At 41.7% G+C, this 27,412-nt stretch overlaps 1 protein-coding gene across 1 annotated transcript in view; it reads left to right on the top strand.

The window, feature by feature from the left end:
- The window catches only part of cd81a (CD81 molecule a), a 73,388-nt gene that overhangs the window by 14,616 nt on the left and 31,360 nt on the right, over window positions 1–27,412 (top strand). Inside the window, exon 2 of the mRNA XM_087996674.1 lies at window positions 3,748–3,862. Within this exon, the coding sequence (XP_087852800.1) occupies window positions 3,748–3,862 (115 nt within the window). The remainder of the gene's footprint in view (window positions 1–3,747; window positions 3,863–27,412) is intronic.

Below are 27,412 nucleotides of genomic sequence, written 5' to 3' on the forward strand. Positions count from 1 at the left end.
TCTCCAGAGATGCCCTGTGACCTACTGAGTATTTTAGGCATTTGTTTTTCAAACTCGTGTGGTTGTGTTTTCATGAATGTTTTCATTCTTCACACAAATAATGATTGGGGGACTGACCTTATTAGCTGTTCTATCACTCTTCTATCAAAATAACAATTGAACCTAGATTATTTTTGTCATACTTGGTTCAATACCTCATTGAACACTCACTTTACCAACTGAGTCAGCATGAGAATGCAGGAACTTATTTTTCCAACTTAATGTTCCCAACGTCAGGCTAAACTTGTTAATAAATTATTCAGCAAAACAATGATTGATTAGTTTTTCCAGGACACATGACCCCTGAAACACTTTAAAAGCCACCATCAACTTGGCTTTGTGCGTGGGAAACCATGTCTCACAAACTTGATTGAGTTTTTTGAAGAAGTAACAAAGAAGATTGAGGGCAGAGCAGTAGATGTGATCTATATGGACTTCATTAAGGTGTTTGACAAGGTTCCCCATGGGAGACTGATTAGCAAGGTTAGATCTCATGGAATACAGGGAGAACTAGCCATTTGGATACAGAACTGGCTCAAAGGTAGAATACAGAGGGTGATGGGGGGTTGTTTTTCAGACTGGAGGCCTGTGACCAGTGGAGTGCCACAAGGATCGGTGCTGGGCCCTCTACTTTTTGTCATTTACATAAATGATTTGGATGTGAGCATAAGGGGTACAGTTAGTAAGTTTGCAGATGACACCAAAATTGGAGGTGTAGTGGACAGCGAAGAGGGTTACCTCAGATTGCAACAGGATCTGGACCAGATGGGCCAATGGGCTGAGAAGTGGCAGATGGAGTTTAATTCAGATAAATGCGAGGTGCTGCATTTTGGGAAAGCAAATCTTAGCAGGACTTATACACTTAATGGTAAGGTCCTAGGGAGTTTTGCTGAACAAAGAGACCTTGGAGTGCAGGTACATAGCTCCTTGAAAGTGGAGTCGCATGTAGATAGGATAGTGAAGAAGGCGTTTGGTATGCTTTCCTTTATTGGTCAGTACAGGAGTTTGGGAGGTCATGTTGCGGCTGTACAGGACATTGGTTAGGCCACTGTTGGGATATTGTGTGCAATTCTGGTCTCCTTCCTATCAGAAAGATGTTGTGAAACTTGAAAGGGTTCAGAAAAGATTTACAAGGATGTTGCCAGGGTTGGAGGATCTGAGCTACAGGGAGAGGCTGAACAGGCTGTGGGGCTGTTTTCCCTGGAGCGTCGGAGGCTGAGGGGTGACCTTATAGAGGTTTACAAAATTGACGGGCATGGATAGGATAAACAGACAGTCTTTTCCCTGGGGTTGGGGAGTCCAGAACTAGTGGGTATAGGTTTAGGGTGAGAGGGGAAAGAGAACTAAGGGGCAACTTTTTCACGCAGAGGGTAGTACATGTATGGAATGAGCTGCCAGAGGAAGTGGTGGAGGCTGGTACAGTTGCAACATTTAAGAGACATTTGGATGGGTATATGAATAGGAAGGGTTTGGAGGGATATGGGCCATGTGCTGGCAGGTGGGACTAGATTGGGTTGGGATATCTGGTCGGCATGGACGGGTTGGACTGAAGGGTCTGTTTCCATGCTGTACATCTCTATGACTCTGTCCCTCACTCCCCTTTAGAAATATGCTTCTGACATTGTATGTTTACTTCCATAGAACACTTTTTAAATGTTTGAGGTCGATTGATTTCTCTAATACAGTAAAGAAATATTAGGTGGGTCTGAAACTCTAGTTTTGATTCTACGCTTTATTTGTAGCAGAAGTTGTTTTTCAGTTGGCAGCTCTTTTTTTAAGATGCTGACAACTTTTATTTTAGTTTATAGGTGATGTGTAAATACTTCTAATTCACTGATCGCTCTGCCCTCTGGTTATTTTCACTACTGAGCCTGGTCTTCGAATGCAGCCAGAATCAACAAAATGAATGTAGCCTTTTTGATGGGATGTGTTTAGAACAGTTTTAAGACAGTTCTGTAAGGGCCTGAATTTGCAGCATGTAATTCCAACTATGTTACAAAATTTATTTCCTCTCTCATGTTATCTTTTATGCTGTTGAATGGTTACTGACTAACTCTAGCATTAATGCAAAAGGGTTGCCTTTCTGAAGCTGACGCTTACAATTTGATTTTTTTCAGTTTTGGGTATTTTGCATTCTGTATGGTGGGCAGGGCCTTTCATGTAGTTTAGAGACAGTGCTTTCAATTCCGTTTTTTTTTAAACCTACGTTTTTAGTTCAGACTGAGATTGACTGACTGACTATAACCTCTTTCAAACTTAAGGTGTTTGTAAATTAAATTTGAAATAATTTCAGTTGAGTTCATAGTGCAATTTAAGTTTTTAAAAAATGTCATTTTGAAATATACCATTAATAAATTGGCTCTGCACTCAGATTAAATGTATTGTCTGGTAGACTTTGTAACTGACCTGATACTAATGAAAATATTTGTTATTCTATGGTAACCTTGTTCTGCAGATTTGGAAATAAGTTGCTAACATTGGTCCACATCTATGCTGGCTCTCAGATCTTAAGATCTAGTTGGTTGCTTTCCTCTAACGTTGGAATGAATTTTAGTCCTTATAGATGTCTTCTCAACCCGGGTGAACATGCATGATTTATTTTACAGAGCTACAGTGAGACTTGAGATTTGAGGTAAATTGAAAAGTAGTCATTGTTAGGTATCAAGTTTAAGTTTTAAAAGCATCTAGATTCGAAGACAAAATCTGTGGTGTTTTTCAATTCTTGAAAACAATGGGGTGAAATGCACTTTGTATTGATTTCACGCAGGCCACAAACATAGGGGTCATGCATCATTTGATGCTGACAAGAATTGAAAGGGAGGTTCAAAAAAAGCAGTGACTATAGTATGTTATGCCTGAAGTAGAGAGAAGATTTTAATGGAAAAGACCAGTTAAAGTTGAGACTGATCTCCCATTGGGTCAAACCTTTCCCTGAAGTTTGCTTAGGTAAGAAGTTTTCTCTATGCTCCCATTGAGATTGAAATGGTCTTTAAGTTGCTCTTTACAAGGTAAGACCATAACTGATGAAGATTGGCATGATCCTTAATTGAAGGGAAGATGCCATGACAGTGACTAATTGGACATACTGATCTGAATTTTAAGCATTATGGATCATAGATTTTAATGCGACAGTGGAGGGTTCTGTAGTTGGTGCACCTAGATGTGAACATGCTGTTATTTATAATGTGGTATCCTTGATTTTAAAAGTAACAATTGGATAAACTGTTAGATGGGCAGTCAATATTTTTGCACATTGAAGATTGTCGTCTTCAAACCAGCTGGTTCTGCAGTGGGAATTCACATCAACCAGCTGTTTGTACAGGATCCCATGAAAATTGTTACAACTTTGAGGAGTTGTGATGCTACTTGCATTAATAGTCTAGTGTCGACCAAACTTTGGTTCATTAAAGCTCACGGATTGTCAGAGATTAATGACAGTGAGTGACACATTTTAAAGGTTCAAGGCGAAAATTAATTTGCATGAATAAAAGTCATATGCCATATACTGTTAAGGTAGGAATGGGAATCTTAGCAGCACTAACTGTGCTGCTGTCAATAGAATAGATATTAAAATAGTGTTGGGTGAAAGAACGATTTTTAAAAAAAAGTCTTAGATTGGATTCAGAATGCTACAGATGAAAGGTTATGATAAATGAGAATTACTTAAAAAGAAAAGTCAATGTTTAATGTTATGTTTTCTTTCTCCAGCTTGCAGGAGGAGTAGTTCTGGGTGTGGCTCTCTGGCTCAGACATGACCCTAAGACAACCAGTGTATTAGAAACACACTTTGCAGATCAAACTGCCCCCAGCACCTTTTTTATAGGTAAGAATGAAGCTTTGAGTTCATTTTGGCCAAAGACAGCAACCATTGGTCATCACTAACAACTGGGTTGGAGATGACAATAAATGCAACCCTATCAAGGCTTTGTTAAATGAAGAGACCACTGATATTCTAAATCTGGGTAGAATATGTCAGCATATTTATGAACTGTTTAAAATTCCAAATATTTCATGGCTTCTTCGCTGGATGTTCGTAACTAACATGTCTTGTGGGTCGAGGTAGGTTTCATATTCTGTTTACCTCTTGAGACAATAACCCTCAGTATTGGGAATAATCGAATCGGTATTCCTCCTCAAAGTAAAGGATCAACTAATGGCCAACCAGGAATAAGGACCTGGAGTACAAGTGCAGGGAAGTCAAGCTAAGCTTATGAGACACCAATCAGAGCTCAACTGGAGTATTGTGAACAGTTCTGGGTGCCACACTTTAATAAGAGTGTGGATGTATTGACAAAAGTGTACAAGTTGTGCACAAGAATGGTTCCAGTGATGAGATTGGATTGAAGTTGGGATTGTTTTCCTTGGAAGGAAAAGCTGCATTGAGATTTGATAGAGATTTACAAAATGATCTGTCTGGAGACATGTAGATGAGGCAAAACTGTTTCTGCTCATAAAGGAATGAGAACCAGAGGGCACTGTTCTAAAAATTCTTTGGAAAAGATTGTTTGAATCTGCCTGGAACTTTGTGATTACATTGTGTTTATGGTGGATGTGTTGATTATTATTCCTTTTATTCTCCGTTATTGCTCAGGAGCCTAGTTATGAAATCTGGTGCTGAAGCTCATGAAACCAGAACGCGCTTAGTATGTACTATGAGGTTTCATTTTTAAATTCACTCATGGGACGTGGGTTTCACTGGCTGGCCAGATTATATTGCTTGTCCCTAGTTGCCTGTGGGAAGGTGGTGGTGAGCTGCTGCAATCCATGTGCTGTAAGTAGACTAACAGTGCCATTAGTGAAGGAATTCCAGAGTTTTGATCCTGCGACAGTGAAGGAAAGGCAATATCTTTCCAAGTCAGGATGATTGGCATGAAGGGAAACACACAAGTTCTCTCATATCTGTTGCACTTGTCCTTCCAGTGGAAGTCGCCGAGAGTTTTGGTGAAATTTTGGAGAACTTTGGTGAATTTCTGCAGTGTTTTTTGTAGGTAGTACACACTGCTGCTACTGAGTGCATTTGAATATTTGACGATGTGGTGTCAATTGGACAGGTTGCTTTGTCCTGGATGGAGTGAAGCTGCACTCATCTAGGCAAGCGGGGAGAAATCCATCGCACTCTTGACTTGCGCTTGCTGGTGGTGGGCAGGCTTTGGGAGTCAGATATGGTGAGTTACTTGCTGCAGTATTCCTTGTCTCTTGTACACAGGTTGTCACTGTATTTAAATGGTGAGTCCATGCACAAGTCTTGACCTATTAGGAAAGGAAGTTTTTTTCATTGACCAAGGCAGAGGGAATTGCATGTTCTGATGCAAGAATGCTACTTAGCCTACTTTAACCTCCAATGTAGTCTTGAATTAACTGCCTGTGTATTGACAACATGAGGCTGTTGGCCTAAACATCTCTGCATCTGGAGCAGTTCATCGTAATTACTGATGTTTATTATAATCTGGACAGCTTCAGATCTAATAGTTTCATAGTAATAGAAGCAGGAGTAGGCCATTTGGCCCAACAAGCTGTCTCCACCATTCATTAAGATCATGGCTGATCCATCCATTGTCTCAGCTCCTCCTACCTGCATTGTTCCCATGAGCCCTTAATTCCCCTACCCCACACAAACCCATCCAACTGTGTCTTTAGTATATTTAATGAAGCTGCCTCTACTGCTTCCTTGGGCAGACAATTCCATAGATTCATTGTTCTCTGGGAAAATCAGTTCCTCCTAATCTGTCCTAAATCTACACCCTGTAATCTTGAGGCAATGTCCTTTAATTCTAATCTTACTCACCAGCAGAAACAACTTGCCTCTATTTTATCTATTCCTTTTTAATTTTATGATTCTGTAAGATTCCCCCTCATTCTGTTAGATTCTAGTGAGTACAATCCCAGGTGGTTCAACCTCTCTTCATAGAGTAACCCCCTCATCTCCGAAATCAACCTGGTGAACATCCTCTGCACTGCCCCCAAAGCCAATATATCCTTCCTGGAGTAAGGAGACTAGAACTGAGCACAGTATCCCATGTCCAGTCTCACCAACGCCTTATACAATTGCAACAGAATAAATTCAATCCCTATAGCAATGAAAGCCAATAATCTGTTTGCCTTCCTGATTATCTTTTGCACCTGCAAATCAACTTTTAGCGATTCATATACAAGCACTCCTAAGTCCCTCTGCACAACAGCATGCTGCCATCTTTCACCATTTAAATAATACTCTGACCTACTATTTTTCACTGGGAAAGTGGATAACCTCACATTTACCAAGTCATACTCCGTCCATCAGACCCTTGCCCACTCGCTTAGCCTACCTAAATCTCTCTGCAGACCCTCCACGTCCTCTGCACAGTTTGCCTTTCCAATCAATTTAGTGTCATCAGCAAACTTGGATTACACTTGGTCTCTTCTCCCATATGTATAATAATCACAAACAGTTGCAGGCCCAACATCGACCCCTGCGGCACCCTGCTCTCCGCTGATCTCCAACCAGAGAAACACCCGTTTATCCCAACTCCATGCTTTCTGTTGGTTAACCAGTCCTCTATCTATGCTGGTACATTCCCTGCAATTCCATGAATTCTTATGGATGAGTCTTTTATGCAGCACCTTATTGAACGGTTCCAGAAATCCAAGTATACAACATCCACCTGTTCCCCTCCATCCACTCAGTTTGTTACATCCTCAAAGAACTCAAATAAGTTTGTCAAACACTACCTTCCCTTCCTGAATCCATGCTGCGTCTGCCTGATGGAACCCTTTCCACCCAGATGTCTCACTATTTCTTCTTCAATAGTCTCCAGCAAAATCCTGACTACAGATGTTATGCTAACTGACCTATACTTACCTGCCTTTTGCCTAACCCTTTTACTAACAGTAGCGTGACATTTGCTGTCTTCCAGTCCACTGGGATCTGCCTGGAGTCCAGTGAATTTTAGTAAATTACCACTAATGCGTCTACTATAACTTCTACCATTTCTTTCAGCACCCTGGGGTGCATTCAATCAGACCAGGGGGACTTGTCTACCTTTTTAGACCCTCAGGTTTGCTCAACACTAGCCCTTTCAAGATAACTATTGAATTGAGGTACTCTCCTCACATTGTATCCTTTAAAAATCATTCTTTGGCATATTATACACATCTTCCACTGTGAAGACTGACATAAAATAGTTATTCAAGGTCTCGGTGACAAATGTGAGCAAGCTGCTGGAATCTATCATCGTAATCAAAGTGGTTAACACTCATGCAAATCCTCTCAGTATGTATTTATGATGGCTACCTCACATTTGTCTCATCCATTTTTATGTTTAGAGTATGATGTTAATAAGGTGTTAATTATTATTGTCTGCATGGATATAACAGCAATTTTCTGAACATTTTGATTGACGGGTCCTCTTCCAAATATTTCAGTAATCATGGGTATCCCATTTAAATTCTATATAATACAGAAGTGCTGCATGTCAAGTGTTGTAATATGCCTTTGAGTGAGACAGCCTGCCATTTTTGGATGGCATGTATCTCTGGCTGTTCTCTCTTCCTTTTTTTCAACCTGCATTATTTACAATACTTGGTAGACTTTCCAAGGGTCTGCATCAACTTCCAGGCTTCTCTTGGTCATAGCTTGAGAGCAACTGTGCTAACAGAAAACATTTGATAAGGTTCCACATGTAATTGACAAAGCTGGAAGTAAATGGAATTGGAGGTGATCTTGTGATTGTTTACAAATTTGTAAAACAGAAGGTATTAACAGGAAAATGAATGCTAATCACAATCCAGAATGTGGTAAATGAGGTTTCCATTGAGTGTGGGACAATCTGTACATTCCTGTTTGTCTCTTCCCTCACCCTGGTCCCCATCTCTGTCTCTCGCACCCAAAAATGCTTCACTTGTCATTTCACTTAAAGCTGAGCTTTTCAGGAACGCAGCCACACTTCAGGTGAGAACCTGCTGTGCTTGCCTTCAGGTGAAGTTAGTTTAGATCAAGTTCTAATTATTGCAATGCATATTTCACTTTGGAGGAATATCAGACAACTGAAGATGAAACGAATATAATGCAAGAATCTGTATTTCAAACAAAACACACAATTCCTGAGCATTTGGAGAGAGCAGAACCAGTGCATGTAAAAGTGAGTGGCGTCTGCTGGTAGTTTTAGCTAGTGAGTTGCTAACTCGTTGGATTCCAATATGAGATTGACAGCACGTTTCCAGCTTATTGTGGTCTGCTGAAGTTGACCTATGTGTTCTGGAGGCCTACTGTTGGCTAGGCATCCAGCTTGTGACCCTTTGATTTGAGAAATATCCTCTTATAGGAAGTGATTGTCACTCCTCCACTTCCTGTCTGGACAATGTTTTGCTAGAATTAAATCAGTCGTTGCTTTTAAATAATTTCCCATTTCCTTAATACAGCAATTCAAAAACCATTCTGTTCTACAGCTGGATTTCTTACTCCGTGCCAGTAGCATTTCTGCGTTGTGTGCATGTGTCCGTTTTACAAAAGAACTGCAGAATCTACTGCTGACTGTTTCAGTGGTCCTCTCAAGGCATTTCCTGCCCTTGTCCAAAACAAACTTGGAGCAAGCTTGTGGATTTGTATCTGAGTGAGTTTGGGCTCTGAAATTGGAATCGGTACTTGAGGCTAGTGATGTGGTAAAAATTTGTTACTCATTGACTTCCAAGTCAAACTCTAAATGGCTTTGTGCTTTTTTTTGTTGTAGAGGTCCATAGAACAGAATTTCTACAGTGTGGAAACTGGCCATTTAGCCCAACAAGTCCACACCAACTCTCCAAAGAGCATTCCACCCAGACTCTTTTGTTTACAAGGGGGGAAAAACCTGACCAAGATGGTGTGGCACCATCGATTAAAAATGGGATTGGGCTTAACTACATTGTTATTGGTAGGTGTATTCCTGACATTTAATGACTAGGAATAAGCATAAGATGTCTTTTTGGGTAAAGTACCAAAAGACCTGTGACACTGTATCATTTCATAAAGGGAAGGAAATGAATAGTCATTAGCAGAAAGAATGAAGAATTGTTTAGCTGTGTTCAACCAACTGTGGCTGTGCAATTTCCTACATACCTAGTCGAGGCAGTCTCTGGGTTATGAACAGGTTCAATTCTGAAGTCTATGCAAGTTGATTTGTATGCAAGTTAGAACACAATGCAAGACAGTAAAGCTGTGTGTGATTATGGGAAATATTTGTATGTTGTGTGTTTTAAAATTGGTCCTGTATCAGATCACATTTGTAAGTCGGATGTTTGTAAATCAGGGATCTGGTATTTGAATTGTTTTGCTGCTTTCCCTACGATTTCAACCAGTTGATTCTATGTTGTCAGATGTTGACGTGGCCGGATAGGGAATTGAAATACTGTAGTTTTGAAGGGAAATGTGGCTCACTGACTGGGCTAGGTTTCCTGATGTTATGTCATGCCTGTGTTATTGTTCAATTTTTAGTGTGGTTTCAAAAGGAAGTGATTGTTCTATTTGTCCCAATTCATTTAACAGGAACTTTATTTAATTTGGATTAGTATCCTCAGTATAAGTTGAGATGTCCTCTGAGCTATAAATCTGGTTATATTTCTCATGAAACTTAAACTGGTCTGTTCAGAGAACTGGTCAGTATCAATTTAAGGTGCAGTCTGGATGGTTCAGTCAAATTGTTAAGTTTTATAATTCATTTTTTGATTACCTTTCAAAAACAAAAATATACTGTTCAGGAGTCTTTGTTCACTTTTTCTCACGTTGAGCTTCTCCCCGCACCCAACTCACTAGATTTAGTTCTGTGAATATGTCCAGTCCTTTAGTATATGCCCAAATGATTATTTTTCAGGTGTATCTCTGTAGACATGGACGACTTAGTGGGCTGCTTAACTGAGGGTGGGTAGAAGAAAGTAGAGACTAACCCATATGTGGTTTTCACCAATTCCTTGCACTTTAAGTTAGGCCAATAATCTCACATTAAGCTTGTCAAATGTCTATTGTAATAGTGTTTCTCCAACCAGGGTCTAAAAATGACTGAGTGGTCAGGAGACTGAAATGTTTAAAAATGTAAACTGAGCAGGAATGATTGCTTCGTTGTGCAGAGTAAACTGCCTCACCAAGGAGTAGAGTGCTATTGACAATGGCACAAAAGAATTCTGGTGCTCTGGTCAAGAAGAGAGAGTTCGCCTCCCTAATGGGATCTATTGAGCAATATCCTTATGACAAACATGCATTGTCTAGTTTGGAGCATGGAGGAATATGATGGGATGATAAACTTGTCTGAGGTCGTCATATGAGTATGTTGGCACTAATTTAAGTGAATGTAACAATGTGCATCATAACTGGAGTGCTTTGCTTAAGCTCTTTCCCTGGTTCCTGTCCCTAATAAACCTTCTCCAGCTGGCGAAAAAAACCCACAAAATGGTTGACCTGTGCAACCTACCTACAGTCCACCTACTTCCATCTTGCCTGTGTGGAGCCACCTTCCTGTACAAGATCTGCAAATGCAGCTTTTCATCAAGGAGTGGAAAAAGCAGGCAGACATTAACCAATCTCGTGCCAAGCCTGATCTGTCAAAAGACAGGCTTTGAAATAACAAAATTAGCCCTCCTTTCACTGCTTTTAGAACAATCCAAGGGTCCTGCACAGCCAACCTCAGTGCGATCTCCTTGTACACTTTGTATACTTGTAGAGAGCCAGAAATCATGTACCTTATCAAGGGGTGACCCTTCTACACATAGCAGTGAATTTAACACCTTGACAAGGCGATTGTTTGGCTCCAGTGATTTTGGAGTCACTAAATACCTGTAATAAAGGGCCATCTGACCTTGCATATAGGAAAAGGCTAATAGCCCACTGTACACGTGTGTGTGTGTGTGTGTATGGTGAAGCTTTGTGCAGATGTTATCAGATAGTAACATAGCAATTGAGAAATGACAAAGTCCCAGAAGTACTGTTTCACGGTTATTCTAATTCTTGCGCTGTCTTAAATTGCATTAGTGTGGATATTATTGGCATTGATAGGGCTTTGATTACAATTTCTCGTTCACCTTCTCTGTGGTTTGGCTGACAGTGTTAGTTATCAGAATGCCTAGCATCTCCCTTTTTGGCTTCTTTGATTTTCTGTTTTATTTCTTCCAGAGCGCTGATCTTAGAGTTTGCTGCTTTCTTTAAGTGTATGGGAGATGGATGAAATAAGTAGCAAGGCCACAACTGGCGTTAGCATCTCAATGGGGGAGGTGTTGTAGTGGAAATAACTCTGGACTGGTAATCTACAGGCCCAGGTTAATAGTTTAGGGAGACTGTGTTTTGAAATATACTACTCCATGTGTGAACTTTCAAAACAATTTAAATTTGGAATTACAAAGCTCACTTGAGAAACTGACCCATCTGGCTCACTAATGCCTGCCTTTAGGAAGGAAATCTGCCATTCTTACCTGATTTGGCCTTACATTTGAGTCAAGATCCAAAGCAGTGTAGCTAACCTGTAACTGCCCTCTGAAAACTACTTACCAAGCCACTCAGTCCAAGGCCATTTAGAGAAAGATGGTAAATGCAGGTCTTTCCACTGACGGCCCTATCCCATGAAAGAAAAAAGGGAGGGGTGGGGAAATCTTTCAATTCAGTTTTTCATTCTGTTTCATAACTAACTGGGCACTGTTCATTGAAGGTGGGGAGCAGAGTAGAAGAATCACAAATGTGTCATTGTCAGTGAAGTGACAGATATTGCATGTTTATGCACTACAGCCTTCTGATTTTAAACAAATGAAACAACCTTGTGCAGCATGTAAAGCAAATATCTCTGCAGTTGGTAACTAAAAATTTAGTTCAGTGACTGAAGAACAGAATTGAGATTTCATGGTGCTAATGTGAAATGGTTGAAGAATTCTGAAATGCCCACACCAGGTGGGTGAGGTAACTGTTAAGCAGTTTCTTTAAATATTCCCTTCGTTTAACTGTTGCTATAAACAGTCTCAAACAATGATGGAGCTGTCTGGCAAATGTGAGCGCACACTTTTTTTTTTAAAGAAGCAACAAACAGTCTTTTTCAATTGATGAAGAATTTTCCAGAGTTCCAGTAAACATTCTCTCATTTTAAGTTTGGCTAAGACTAAGTTTCCAGAATCCTGTGCTACTGATGCTTTTACTATCCATGTTTTTACTAGGTCTGTCTTTAAGGTTTCAGTTTCTAAATCTGCTGTAGTCCCTTGCTGTTTTTCCTCAGTGACCATGTGTAATAGGCAGTCACACTACCCCTGTTGCCCCCTCTCTTTATTTTGAAAGAATGCAATTGTAGGGAAAGGCTTGGCCTGTTGATACAGCCCTTGGGTGCCAGAGGTTAACATCTGCCTCCACTGATGTCCCGATGAAAGCAATGCCTTTACCTCTGACTTCCTGAATGCTTTAAATGGCTAAATGATATTCAAGAGGTCTCTTCCTGAGCAGGATGTGATGTTTGTAGGAATTGAGAGGAAGGTAATGCAGACTGCTGACAGGAATTGCACAGGAAAGACAGTTTGTAGTCTTCTGGTTTTCAATTGTTATTTGGTGCAGAAGGGAATCTGCAAGGCTTTTTTTGTATTGTGCTTCGAGACTGGATGCCTTGAATCTCAGGAACATTTAAAACAAGTCAAAATATTTCTGCTCACCATGTCTGGGAATTAGTCATAATTTAAAGTTTCATACTAATGTTATACATGATTTCAACGATGGCTTAAAAATAACATGCCATTTTCATTAGACTGACCGACTGCGATATTAAAGAGTTAATTTGCTCTGTTGACCTGCAAGAAATTGAATGCCCCAGGACTAGGGTGGTGTGTCTTTTCCTTATAGGTGGAATGAGGGAGGTTTAAGTGTCCATTTCCTTGCCATTCAGGGATGATTTACACTTTCATTGAGAAATCAATAATAACATTACAGTTGGAATTTGACTACTCTCCTATAGTTACAAAAAATGATTTCCAACAGGTTTGATCATTAAGGGTTAATTTGCATTACATTGACCACTTCACCTCCAGAAACACTGCATTGTATTTGAGTGGCATGTGACTGAAAGTGTGAATAGGGGTTGTCTTGTGCACATTACTAACTGATGCAAAGATTTTGTATAAAGGAAGAACTGTTTCCTTTGTTCAGAGAGCTTCCCTGGGCATGTCTTGCAAGCATGGCGAGGAGTGTTTAGGATTTCTCCAAAGCTTATACTGTACCATTTATAATAAACATTGCTTGTTCACACAAGTTGGCAGTTGCATCAAGTGTGTAAGAAACTCAGGAAAAAAGGCAACACGAAAACTCAACACAACCACTTATTAGTATGTAACTGGCCTCATGTTCCATGTTGGGACATTGTGGCCTTCCCCCCCCCCCCCCCCCCACCCCATTTGCACCTTGCTAACTGTTGGGTATAAACTGAATCTTCCCATTTATCTTACCAGATCATGACTGAATAGAAACATTTCACAGTTCCTTGAAAGCAGAGTTGCAAGTAGACAGGGTACTGAAGAAGGCCATTTCTTGCCTTTATTGGCTAGTGCATTGAGTGTAGGAGTTGGGAGGTCATTTTACGGCTGTACAGGATGTTGGTTAGGCCACTTTTAGAATTCTTATCACTTTGTACGACTTGGGTGTCGCTGGCTGGCCAGCATTGATAGCCCATCTCTGTTTGCCCTTGAGAAGGTGTTGGTGAGCTGCCTTGAATCGCTGCAGTCCATTTGCTGTGGGTTGACCCACAATGCTGGTGGGGAGGAAATTCCAGGAATTTGACCCAATGACTGAAGGAACAGCAGTATATTTCCACGTCAGATTGGTGAGTGGCTTGGAGGTGAACTTGAAGACGGTTTTTTCAAGTATCTGCTTCCCTTGTCCTTCAAGAAGCAAGTGGTCATGGGTTTGGAAGGAGCTGTCGAGGATCTTTGAATTTCTTCAGTGCATCTTATAGATGGTACACTTTGCAGCTACTGAGTGCCAGTGGTGGAGGGAGTGAATGTTTGTGGATGTGGTGCCAATTAAACTATCTTACTTTGTCCTCGATGGTGTCAAACTGGAATGTGGCTTTCAATTCTCCCTGCTGTAGGAAGGATGTTGTGAAACTTGAAAGGGTTCAGAAGAGATTTGCAAGGATGTTGCCAGGGTTGGAGGGTTTGACCTATAGGGAGAGGTTGATAGCCTGGGCTGTTTTCCCTGGAGGATTAGAGGATCTTTTATAGTTTATAAAATCATGAGGGACATGGATAGGGTGAATAATCAGGGTCTTTTCCCCAGGGTAGGGGAGTCCACAATGAGGGTGGGAGTGGGAAGATTTAGAAGGAACTTAAAGGAGCAACTTTTTCACACAGGGTGGTGCTTGTATGGAGTGAGCTGCCAGAGGAAGTGGTGCGGGCTGGCACAATTACGATATTTAAAAGGCATCTGGATGGATATGTGAATAGGAAAGCTTTGGAGGGCTATATGCTAAATGCCGGCAAATGGGACAGTTTAATTTCGAATATCTAGTCAAGGGTGAGTTGGACCAAAGGGTCTGTTTCTGTGCTCTGCATCTCTGACTTTCTGAAACTCCTAATATACATATACAGCTATGGCGATTGGAGCCTGGGTTTCTCTATTTCAGCTTTTAAAGGTGCGCTGTAAGAAAGTGATTTGGTCTGTTGGATTCTCCTTTTTTTCTATGTTTGCCAGAAGAACTTGGCAGCACTTTTGTTCCCATTCAGTGAGCACTCCTACATACTTTCCACTTGAAGCAACTTCCTGTTGAGCTGTCAGTGTTTTTCATTGAGTTGGAGCCGCGAGAAATTGCAGAGGAGCCTATGAGACGTACTGATGGAATGTTTACAAGTCTTTTCCTTCTGTCGTTGTGGCAGCCAGTTTCTGGAATGGGGAGAGGCAGGGATTGAGTGTTTAGTTGCAGAGAAGTCTGACTGGAGAGGGTAGCTGTTAAGTCTCGGTAAAAGGACACTGTAATGAAGATTCTTAGTTGAATGTGAGAGAAGATGAAACAGTTTTGCTTTCGCGAGTTGAGTGAAATCTTGATATAATGTCCATCTGAAGCAAGCCAAACGTTCTAACACAAATGTTCAGGAGATGGGGGATGGGGTAGGGGGAAGCGAGGAGATGGGAGGGAAAGTAGTCACTTCCAAATCTCTCAATTCTTACATTTGGCGCCCCACCTCCAACTCTATTGTCCTCATTCAAGCTGAACCAGAAGGCACATAGCCTTTGTGTCCTGATTTGGTCTGGGTTGTGCTTTGAATCTGATGGGTTATCGATAATCAATACTATCTACTCCCTTTCTGCTTGTAGCTCTGAATCCTTGAACATTTTCATTTAACCGTGAGACTATTCTTTGACTGTTTCCAAAGTTTCCATCCAACATTAAATGCCAACAAATCAAATGTTCCACTGAGCTTGTAATGATCCTGCCTCTTCCAACCTCCTGGCTCCTTATCCTTTCAAACACTTGGGCTGTCCCTTTTATTTTACAGATACTGCTTGGCATTCATCCCAGCTCAAGTCTTGGGGGTATTCTGATTTTTTTTTAATCTGTAAAATACAAAAAGGATCAGTTTGATGGTAGGTCTGGTCTAAATCTGTTGTGGAGGGGTGCTGTAGCAACTGGGGAAAATGAAACTCAGCTAGCAACAACTGTTAACCCTCTCCTCCTTCACCCCTCTGGTGTGCATGCTGACAACATGTGAACAGGAGGACAATTTGATGCAGCCCTAGTATCTCCTGGCATTGTTTGAGCATAGTGCAGTTGTGATCTTGCACGTGGTGAGTTTGAGAATTGTAGGTCAGTTTGAAAAAAAATTCCTGGACAATTGGGATTCTGGTATGGTAATGATTAGATTACATTACATTACATTAGTGTGGAAACAGGCCCTTCGGCCCAACAAGTCCACACCGACCCGCCGAAGCGCAACCCACCCATACCCCTACATTTACCCCTTACCTAACACTGCGGGCAATTTAGCATGGCCAATTCGCCTGACCTGTACATCTTTGGACTGTGGGAGGAAACCGGAGCACCCGGAGGAAACCCACGCAGACACGGGGAGAATGTGCAAACTCCACACAGTCAGTCGCCTGAGGCAGGAATTGAACCCAGGTCTCCGGCGCTGTGAGTTAAAGGATACAAAACGAAAGGAGTGCTAGGAAGTTTTCATGTGAAACATGAGGTGAAGTTATAAATATGGGGCAATCCTGTAAAATACAGAATAGTTAGTCACCCTATTTTTATCTGCCTTTTTTCATTCATCCTTCTACCCAGTGATTTTGAGATTTCATCCACCTTGCCTTTTCTTTAAACTCCTTTCTTGACCTCCCTACTATAAAAGGTAAAATCACCATAGTTTTGTCAGATCATAGGGCTGTGCTCTCCTTGGAGAGGGGCGACTGGTAGTGGTTTAACCTGAAGATCACTGCCTCAGATGAGGGGAGAGATTGAGAAGGTGAAAACAGCCATTTTCAATGTGTTTTTGGTTATTTTCCTTACATTCATGTCTGTGATTGTAGTTTTGGGCACTTCCAATAAAAATGGTATATAAAAATGCAGGGAAAGTATGCAATAGGTGAGAATTTGTTTTTTGCAGCCATGTATTGTTATCTGAATTGCATTGCGTGACGTTCACCTGACGAAGGAGCAGTGCTCTGAAAGCTTGATTTCAGGTAAACGTGTTGGAATATAACCTGGTGTCGTGTGACTTTTTCTGACAGTCTTGCCAGACTGTAGGGCCATCCTTGCATTGGAGAGAGGCAACTGGCAGTGGTTTAACCTGTGGGTCACTATGCCTCAGGTGGGAAGAGGTTGAGAAGGAGAGTCCTTCATGGTAACCTCAGTCAGTGTGGGGATGTTGGTATCACTGCATTATAAAGTAGCTGTCCAGTCAACTAAGTTATCTGACACCTCCCACTCCAATTAAAGTGATAGCTTATAAGGGGTGTGTTTTTAAGTTTCATAATTTTCTGGAAAGTATTTTCCCATAGGATTTCTAATTGGGGTTGCAACTCACTCGCTCTCTTGAAATGTTTTGAAACAGAAACTGGCCACTGGAAGTCTTTGTTTACTTTTTCCACTTGATCCTGTGGCTCATGGTATGGAGACTCTTATTAGATTTTCAATTAATTACCACCAATCGAGTAAGGCTTAGAACTCTTAAGCAGTGTTCTATCTCTGGCATACCATGTTTAGTTTTCAGCTCTAACGTTCATTGTGTGCAGGCAAATTGTAAAAGAGCTTACCTGAGATCCACTGACTTTCAATTTCAGCAGGGTTCACCTTAGAAGCAACAAATGCCTTCAGCGTAGACAAATACCCAAACCATGTCAACAGGCATAACAACTAAAATTGAGACAGAAGATGGTATGACCATGATTTGAAGTAGAGTTTTAAGGAGGGACTTGTGTGAGGGAATGGTCTTGGGAAGAAATTCCGGTACTTTGAGGTGAAAAAGAGCAGTTACAGCTGCTAAACTGAGTAACTAACATGAATGTGCAAGCCTATAGAAGTTCTAGAAGTGGTTTGTACTGCTGGAGGAGGCTAAGGACAGAGAAGAGCTCGATCATAAAATATTACTCAAGTAATTCTGTTTGCAGTAAAAGACAGCAACCTTGCTTTGTTCTAGATTTGATTTGTCTGAAGCTGTTTGTCTCTAGAGCTGATCTGGATATTTGGCATTCTGTAGAAGCCTTTTAGCCAATGCAGTGTTGTACCATGTGGAACAGCATACTGGTACATAGTTTCAATTTTGAGAGGCACTTAATATTGTTTAGTGTTGTAGAGTCATCCTGGGTCTCTGCAAAACGTCTTTTAGTTGCACCACTGTTGTCTGTTCCTCCAAAGGTTAATGCTTATAGATCAAAGGCTTTCCTTGGCTTGATTTCAGATGTCTATCAATCCATGCCCACCTCTCAAATTGATCATATTTTGTGAACCTTAACAATACTGCATGCTAGGATATTTGACTGCAGGCGCACCAGAGCCAAGCCTGGTCGTTTCCTTTCCCTGTCTTCAATGACTTTCCCCAGCAGGCCTAAAAGGGAACAGGGCTAAATTTCTTGAGGGCGCTGAGATCAGCAAATGGTGATCAGCAGGACAGTGGATTATGCAGGAATCACTTGCACAGTGTCTAGCATTCTGGGTGGTGCTTTTATTTATACAACATTGGTCGATTCATTTTTGCATACAAAAAATTAAGTACCCTTTTAAAATCTATAGTGCAGGGAGCAGTTAGGGAGTGATATGTGGAATTGTCAAGCTATGTTCACCACCAGTTTAGTCTCGTGCAACTGCTGACAGCCTTTCCTGTGACTCATCCTACTTTTGCTGAGGCTGTGCAGCATCTCCAGCTGGTTCTTGTTAGCTGGTGGCGCTGTGGCTTTGGACTGTGTCTAATATGTATTGAATCTAATGTAGACAAAATGTGATAGTTTCCATCCTGGGCAAAATGCTGTTGCTGATGCTTTATCGCTTTTTTTTGGTTTGTATTTAATAATTTTACATAAAATCAGGATCTGGTAGTTAGGTCAGATGTGTTTACCTCTTCTGTTTCCTGTGCATTTTTATTTCGCTAGCCTAGTTGTATCTGTTATGGGAGTCTTGAACATGGTATTTGCTGTTATTTACCCTCCTGGGGTAGGTGTAGCAAGAGTTAAATATGGAAAGATTATCATTCCATATTGTATTCCATCTCGTCCTAGAATGCCTGCATGAACAAGCCTCCCTCTTGTAGTAAGTCTTAATCCTGAACTTCAGTGACTCTTACTTCAACTTTTGTATCTGTCTGATCACAGCCACATCCCTTTGATTAAAGTTAAAAATCACATAACGCCAGGTTATAGTCCAACAGGTTTATTTGGAAGCACCAGCTTTCAGAGCGCTGCTCTTTCATCAGGTGGTTGTGGAGTATAAGATCATAAGACTCAGAATTTATAGCAAAAGTTTAGTGATGTAACTGAAATTATATATTGAAAAACCTGGATTGTTTAAGTCTCTCGTCTTTTAGAATGACCATGTTGGTTTCAGTTCTTTCATATGTAAATTGCAGAACATTTAAAGTGTTGAAATGTCCTGCAGCTGTCGGCATCTTTGGAAGGAAAGAGAAACAGAATTCAAGGGGATGTGTGATTTTATTGAAGGATGCTCATGTCTATGAATCAAAAAGCTGTAAATTCAACTTAAGGTGCAATCTAATGTGACACTGAGTCAGTCAATTCTGTATACACGTATATACATTTGTTTTCCAACACCCCTTCAGTTTTGAAGAAGTTGGACTGGACTTTAAGAGCCCACTGCAGGGGAGCAGCCAAAGTGGCTTTTTAAAATGTAAACTTACTGTTTTTCCTTTGTTTTATTGAGATCTGTCTCTTGATTAAACTTTAACAATATAAAACATAGGTACTAAGTTAGCATGGAATAGTGTTTTTAAAGCAGTAAGACTGGTATTTTTTGGTCTGTAGATTAAGGTACAAAGATGGTCTTTAGTAAAGTGGTATGCTCTTTCTGTTGGATGTGGGAGGGTAGAAAGTTTCCATGTTACTGATTACGTCTGCAGAAAGTGTTGATTTGTGAATCCTGTCTGATCACATGGATCAGTTAGAGCAGCAGTTCAAGCCAATGAGCAATTTACCGGAGCAAGGGGGTGTGATGGATGACTGCTGCACGAAGGGAGATAAAACGCATCTACATCTAGTAGATGGGTTATCTCCAGGAGAGAGAGGCAGGTCATGTCGGAATCTTCTGTGGCCGTCGGAATCTTCTGTGGCCATCGCCATCTCAAAACAAGTATGATGTTTTTGAAAATGTAGGGAATGATGGACTCCTGGGAATACAGCACTGACAGCCAGGTTTCTGGTACTGAAACTAGTTTTAATGTAAAGAGTGTTCATCAAATTCCAAGCGATAGATTCCGATAGGGGACTCTTTAGGCAGAGTATGGACAGATGTTTCTGTGGTCCACAGCAAGATATCAGAAAGGTCGTGCCTCCCTAGTGCCAGATCGAGAACCTCTCAGGGTGCAGAATATCCTCCAAATGGAGAGGGACCAGCAGAAGGTCATTGTGCACACTGGAACTAATGACATAGGAAGAGAAAAAGGATGAGATTGAGGAGAGATTGTAGGAAGTTAGGCAGAAATTTATCAAGGAGGTCCATGTGTAGGAATAGGAGGATAAAGATGAATGTGTGGCTGAGGAGCTGGAGCAGGGGAAAATGATTCAATTTTTAAAGTTTTATTAAAGTTTTTTAATATTAAAAGTACTGAACAATACAAAAAACGCAAATTTTAAAAAAAACCCAACCCGCCCTTATGTAGATTAGATTACTTAGTGTGGAAACAGACCCTTCGGCCCAACAAGTCCACACCGCTCCGCCGAAGCGCAAACCACCCATACACCTACATGTATCCCTTACCTAACACTATGGGCAATTTAGCATGGCCAATTCACCTGACCTGCACATCTTTGGATTGTGGGAGGAAACCCGAGCACCCGGAGGAAACCCACGCAGACACGGGGAGAATGTGCAAACTCCACACAGTCAGTCGCCTGAGGCAGGAATTGAACCCAGGTCTCTGGTGCTGTGAGGCAGCAGTGCTAACCACTGTGCCACCGTGCCGCCCAAATGTACAAATGTATAAACATATATAGAAAAGTATAGAATAAAAAAAAAAGCCCGAACTGGCGATTTAACTAAATAAATAACTCAGCCCAAAATGCTCATGTTCACAGTTCCTCCACCCTGGATATTGGACTCTTAAAACACAATTGTTAACAGCTATGTAAAAGCCCTTGTTAGTAGATAAATCTGTGTCCAGGTATTCCAGAAAGGGCCACGTCTTATAAAAATTCAGTTTTGTGGTTTTCCATATTTGTGAGAAAATCCAAGGGAATGTGCTTCACAACAATCTTCTGCCAACCTGACAGGCCCAGGGAATTTTCGGTTATCCAACCGAGCAAGATATTCTTTCTTGCACAGAATGTGCGAATATAGAAAAGTTGTTTTTTGTACTCATGTGCATCTGCAAAGAGTGGAGTGGCAGGCCCATAAAAAGAGAGAGATTGTTCTCCACCTTTTACATCCAAAATTCCCTCCATCGCACACATCATAGGCTTCAAACATATTGGAGTGCTATCGCAAGACCAGAGACAAGGGGTAAGAGTGCCCATACAGACCTTGCAGTTGGGACATGCTGAAGATACCCCTGGTTTAAATTTTGACAAACTGTCTGGAATCCTGTAGAAAATCTTCAACTGTAAAGTGTGGGTCTTATTGCAAATTGATATCTTCCTGGCATTCTCTCAAATATCCCCCCATACCTCTGAGGAAACTTCAATACTCTGTTCTCCCTCCCACACCCTGCAGAGTTGATCAAATTCATCTGATAACCCTGCATGTCCACTTAAGGTGTAAACGAAGATGTTTTGCCAATGTTGCCTTCCCTCTGCCGAATTGTCCCCCATGTTTTTAACAGTATTGATGACTATTGGGTTATGACACTATTCCCTGACTGTCCTCATTTTGTCCAAAAACAGCAAACTGGTAAGGGGGCACCTTGCCTGGGAAGCTTCAATATCTAGCCGTATTGAAAGAGGATCCCCAGAAACCCAATCACTCACCTAGGACAAAAGTGAGCTTAGTTGATAATTTTTTATGTCGGGAAGGTCCATTTCCCCCAATCTGAGAGGCAGTTGCAGTTTATCTAATTTAATGAGGAGGGGCCACCTACGGTGCCAAATAAAGGAGCTGAACCAACTGTTCAGCCTCTTGAGTGTTTGCTTATTGAAAATCAGGAGGAGCATCCACATCGGGTATAGCAAGCAGGGGAGAATATTCATCTTAAGCGCTATCCAACCCAATTACAAGACCGAAGTACCTCCAATCTTTGAAAGTCTTGTTTAATTTTATCAAAGACTTGGATAAAATTGGCTTTGAACTGGAGTAATGAATATGCCCAAATACACAACCCCCCCCCCCCCAAAAAAAAACCCAAATGGGAATCTATGGTCTCCCTCAAGACCCAGCTCCTTCATAAGACCACCCATAGGCATAGCCTCTGATTTTGCAAAATTAATCTTGTACCCTGAAAAGGCGCCAAACATGCGAATGCATTGGATCAGGCAAGGCAGTGAAACTGCTGGATTTGTCAAAAAAAATTAGGACATCATCTGCATACAACGAAATCTTATGTAATTTTGACCCCACTTCTGGAGCTGATATATTGGGATCCCCACGCATGGCCTCTGCCAATAGTTCAATCACTAACATAAAAAGCAATGGTAAAAGGGGACAGCCCTGCCAACTGTCCCTAACAATACTAAAATTGTTTGATACTATCCCGTTGGTGATGTCCGCCACGAGAGGTCCACCGTAGAAAACCCTTGCCCAACTTATAAAGGCTTTGTCCAAACCAAGCAGCTCCAGAGTGTAGAAAAGGTACGCCCACTCAACTCTGTCAAATGCCTTCTCTGCATCTAAAGGAATCACCAATCCCTATATTGACTGTTGTTTACATGCTTGAATTACATTAAGCAGCCTCCTAGCATTATTGGAGGATCTGTGACCCTTTAATGAAGTCTGTCTGATCCTCTTTAGTAATAGAAGGTAACATAGTCTCTGGCTGTAACGCGAGTGTCTTAGAGAGGATTTTAAAGTCCACGTTTAAGAGTGAGATAGGCCTGAATGAAGCAAAATCTTCCATGTCCTTCCTTTTTTTTTTAAGAATAAGTGAAATCCTGGCGTCGGTCAGAGATGGTGGGAGACAATCATGACTGTATGAATCATTAAACATATTGAGCATTGGGTCTGACCGTATCCTTGTAAATTCTTTATAGAATTCACTGGAAAGTCCATCAGGACCAGGCACCTTTCCACTCTGAAGCTGCCTCGCCCCTTCCTGTACTACTTGCTCTGATAATGGGGCATTGAGAAAGGACCCTTGTTCAAGAGTCATGCCCGGAACTTCAGATTTTTAAAAAATAAAATTCCATTTTGGCCTGCTCCTCCTCACAATCCTCAGATTGGTATAACTTCAAGTAAAATCTCTGGAACGCTACATTAATCTTTTTAGAATCACATGTTAGATTCCCAGACCCTTCCCTAATCGTCGTAATGGCTTGTGGGGCACTCCTTTTCCTGGCATGATACACTAAGTATTTACCTGGCTTGTCACCATGCTTAAATAACCTTTGCTTTGCAAATGCCAGCTTCTTTTCCATCTGCATGGGCACGGAATTTAATGCAGACCGCAGCATCATAATCCCCTCCAGTTTGACCAATGAGGGTCTGTCAAAGTAAGCCTTCTCGGCTGCCTTCAACCGTGCTTTAAGCGGATGTTGCTGTACACACTTCTGCCTCTTCCTACTGGAATAGGAAATAACTAACCCCCTAGCATAGGCTTTGGCAGTGTCCCAGAGGACAGATGAGCTACCAACAGAGCCTCAGTTGATGCTAGGAATGCCCAAAATTCCCTAGAGAAATACTCCACCAACTTGTTATCCTTGAGGAAAAAAGGGTCTATTTACCACTACCTCGAACCCACCATAACGCCCTTAATCTTAACCAACAGGTACACTGGAACATAATCAGAGATGGTAGTATTAACAATTGTACAAGATGCCACCAAATCCAGGGTCACCTCAGGGTTCAGGAAAAAAAATCAATCCTAATGTGAACCTGTGCAGATTAGAGAATGTAAAATCCCTGCCTGTAGGGTGAAGACTCCTCCAGACTTCCACCGACCCTAACTCCCCCACACAGATCCATTAACTATTTAGTTTGTGCAGAGGATATCGAAGCCTTTGGGCAACCTATCTACTGTGGGATCCATGAGATAGTTAAAATGATGTGCTGGGACTCTAGACTTAACGTGAGTTGAGAAAAAACATCTACCAAGAATTTAGAGGAATGAGCTGGAGGGCAGTAAACATTTAAAACACCATATTCTTCCCCATTTATCAAGGCTTTAAGAATTACAAACCTCCCGTGTGTGTCTTTAATACACTCTAGTAACTTAAATGGGAGATTCTTCTAAACCAATATAGCCACTCTCCCACTTGTATTAAATGATGAAAAATAAACTTGGTCAAAGCCATTCTGCTGTAATTTCAGATGCTGTTTGTCATCCAAGTGTCTCTCCTGTAACAAAGCAATATCCACCTTCTTTCTAAGATTAGAGTACCTTCCTCTTAATTGGTGAGTGGCTTCCCTTGATATTCCAGGTACACCATTTAATCAAGTCATTAGCCATAACATTCTGCGATAGTGGTGGTGGAAAGGGCGATGGATGAGGACTTGCCATCTGAGGTAGTTTGGGCTGAGGTTAGGAATAGGAAAGGTGAGGTCACCCTGTTAGGAGTCTTTTACAGGCCTCCTAATAGTCCTAGAATCATTGAAGAAAGGATAGGGAAGGTGATTCAGGAGATGAGTGACAGTAATAGGGTGGTTGTTATGGGGGACTTTAACTTTCCTGATATTGATTGGGAAAGCTATAGCTCAAGTTCGTTAGATGGGTCAGTGTTTGTTCAATGTGTGCAGGAGAGTTTCCTGACACAATATGTAGACAGGCCAACAAGAGGTGAGGCCATACTGGATTTGGTTCTGGGTAACGAACCAGGCCAGGTGTTAGAATTAGAGGTAGGTGAGCACTTTGGGGATAGTGACCATAATTCGGTGATTTTTACTCTCGTGATGGAGAGGGATAAGTGTGTACTACAGGGCAAGAGTTATAGCTGGGGTCAGGGAAATTATGATGCGGTGAGGCATGACTTAGGATGTGTGGCTTGGAAAAGTAGACTCCAAGGCAAGAATGTAAATGATATGTGGAGCTTGTTCAAGGAGCAACTATTGAGTGTCCTTGATAATTATGTACCTGTCAGGCAGGGAGGAAAGGGTCGTGCGAGGGAGCCGTGGTTTAATAAGGAATTGGAATCCCTTGTTAAATGGAAGAGGGCGGCCTATCTCAAGATGAGACGTGAAGGTTCAATTGGGGCGATTGAGAGTTATAGGGTAGCCAGGAAGGACCTGAAGAGAGAGCTAAGAGCAGCAAGGAGGGGACATGAATGGTCCTTAGTCGGTAGGATTAGGGAAAACCCTAAGGCTTTCTATAGGTATGTTAGGAATAAAAGAATGACTAGGGTAGGAATAGGTCCAGTCAAGGATAGTAGTGGGAAGTTGCGTGTGGAGGCGGAAGAGATTGGGGAGACACTGAATGAATACTTTTCTTCAGTATTTACTCAGGAACAGGACATTGTCGTCGATGTGAATACTGAGTCACAAATAAGTAGAATGGATGGCTTTGAGGTATGTAGAGAAGAGGTGTTGGAAATCCTGGAAAAGGTGAAAATAGATAAGTCCCCTGGGCCTGATGGCATTTATCCTAGGATTCTCTGGGAAGCAAGGGAGGAGATTGCAGAGCCATTGGCCTTGATTTTTATGTCCTCTTTGTCTACAGGAGTAGTGCCAGAAGACTGGAGGATAGCAAATGTGGTTCCCTTGTTCAAAAAGGGGAGTAGGGATAACCCTAGTAACTATAGGCCGGTGAGTCTCACTTCTGTTGTGGGCAAAGTCTTAGAGAGAATTGTAAGGGATAGGATTTATGCACATCTGGATAGGAATAATGTGATCAAGGATAGTCAGCATGGTTTTGTGAAGGGCAGGTCGTGCCTCACAAACCTTATTGAATTCTTTGAAAAGGTGACGAAGGAGGTTGATGAGGGGAAAGCGGTAGATGTGGTATATATGGATTTTAGTAAGGCGTTTGATAAGGTTCCCCATGGTAGCTACTGCAGAAAATACGGAGATATGGCATTGAGGGTGAGTTGGAGGTTTGGATTAGGAATTGGCTGAATGGAAGAAGACAGAGGGTAGTAGTTGATGGCAAAGTTTCTTCATGGAGTGCCGTCACTAGCGGTGTTCCGCAAGGATCTGTTTTGGGACCATTGCTGTTTGTCATTTTTATAAATGACCTGGAAGAGGGGTTAGAAGGTTGGGTGAGCAAGTTTGCGGATGATACGAAAGTCGGAGGAGTTGTTGACAGTGAGGAAGGATGTGGCAGGTTACAGCAGGATCTAGAGAAGCTGCAGAGCTGGGCACAAAGGTGGCAAATGGAATTCAATGTAGCTAAGTGTGAGGTGATTCACTTTGGGAAGAATAACAAAAAGATGGGGTACTGGGCTAATGGTCGGATACTTGGTAGTGTGGATGAGCAGAGGGATCTTGGTGTCCATGTACACAGATCTCTGAAAGTTGCCACCCAGGTAAATAGTGCGGTGAGGAAGGCATATGGTGTACTGGCTTTTATTGGTAGAGGAATTGAGTTCCGGAGTCCTGAGGTCATGATGCAGTTGTATAAGACTCTGGTGCGGCCGCATCTGGAATATTGTGTGCAGTTTTGGTCGCCATACTATAGGAAGGATGTGGAGGCACTGGAACAGGTGGAGAGGAGGTTTACCAGGATGTTGCCTGGTATGGAAGGAAGATCGTATGAGGAAAGACTGAGACACTTGAGGCTGTTTTCATTAGAGAAAAGAAGGTTTAGGGGTGACTTGATTGAGGTGTACAAGATGATTAGGGGGTTAGATAGGGTTGACAGTGTGAACCTTTTCCCGTGTATGGAGTTGGGTATTACAAGGGGGCATAGCTTTAAATTTAAGGGGGGGTAGATATAGGACTGAAGTTAGGGGTAGGTTCTTCACTCAGCGAGTCGTGAGTTCATGGAATGCCCTACCAGTAGCAGTGGTGGACTCTCCCTCTTTATGGGCATTTAAGCGGGCATTGGATAGGTATATGGAGGATAGTGGGTTAGTATAGGTTAGGTGGGCTTGGATCGGCGCAACATCGAGGGCCAAAGGGCCTGTACTGCGCTGTATTCTTCTATGTTCTATGTAGTATTTAAATTCCAGAGAGGAGGAACCCGAACCACAAATTGCTGAGCCTTAGTGTCTCATGATCCACTAAATATAAAAACTACATAAACTAAAGCCACTACATTTAACAAACCTAAAAAAGTATTTAAAAATTAAAAAAACAACAGAAACCAAAAAACAAACCAACATATAATGCGCCAACAATGCTGAGTAAGAGAACTCACTCCCTGCCCAGAGGGGTCAACTACCCATCCCAAACTGCCCATAGGTAGACATCTAACCATCCCAGCCACCTGTTGGAATATTGCGTGCAATTCTGGTCTCCTTCCTATCGGAAAGATGTTGTGAAACTTGAAAGGGTTCAGAAAAGATTTACAATGATGATGCCGGGGTTGGAGGATGTAATCAAAAGAGAGAGGTTGGATAGGCTAGGGCTGTTTTCCCTGGAGCATCGGAGGCTGAGCTGTGACCTTGTTGAGGTTTATAAAATTGAGGGGCATGGATGGGGTGAACAAGCAAGGTCTTTTCCCTGGGGTGGGGGAG

The sequence above is a fragment of the Chiloscyllium plagiosum genome, unplaced genomic scaffold (assembly GCF_037043375.1).
Source record: "Chiloscyllium plagiosum isolate Xiang-an unplaced genomic scaffold, Cpla_swu_hap1 HiC_scaffold_18, whole genome shotgun sequence".
In the NCBI taxonomy this organism is placed as follows: Eukaryota; Metazoa; Chordata; class Chondrichthyes; order Orectolobiformes; family Hemiscylliidae; genus Chiloscyllium; species Chiloscyllium plagiosum.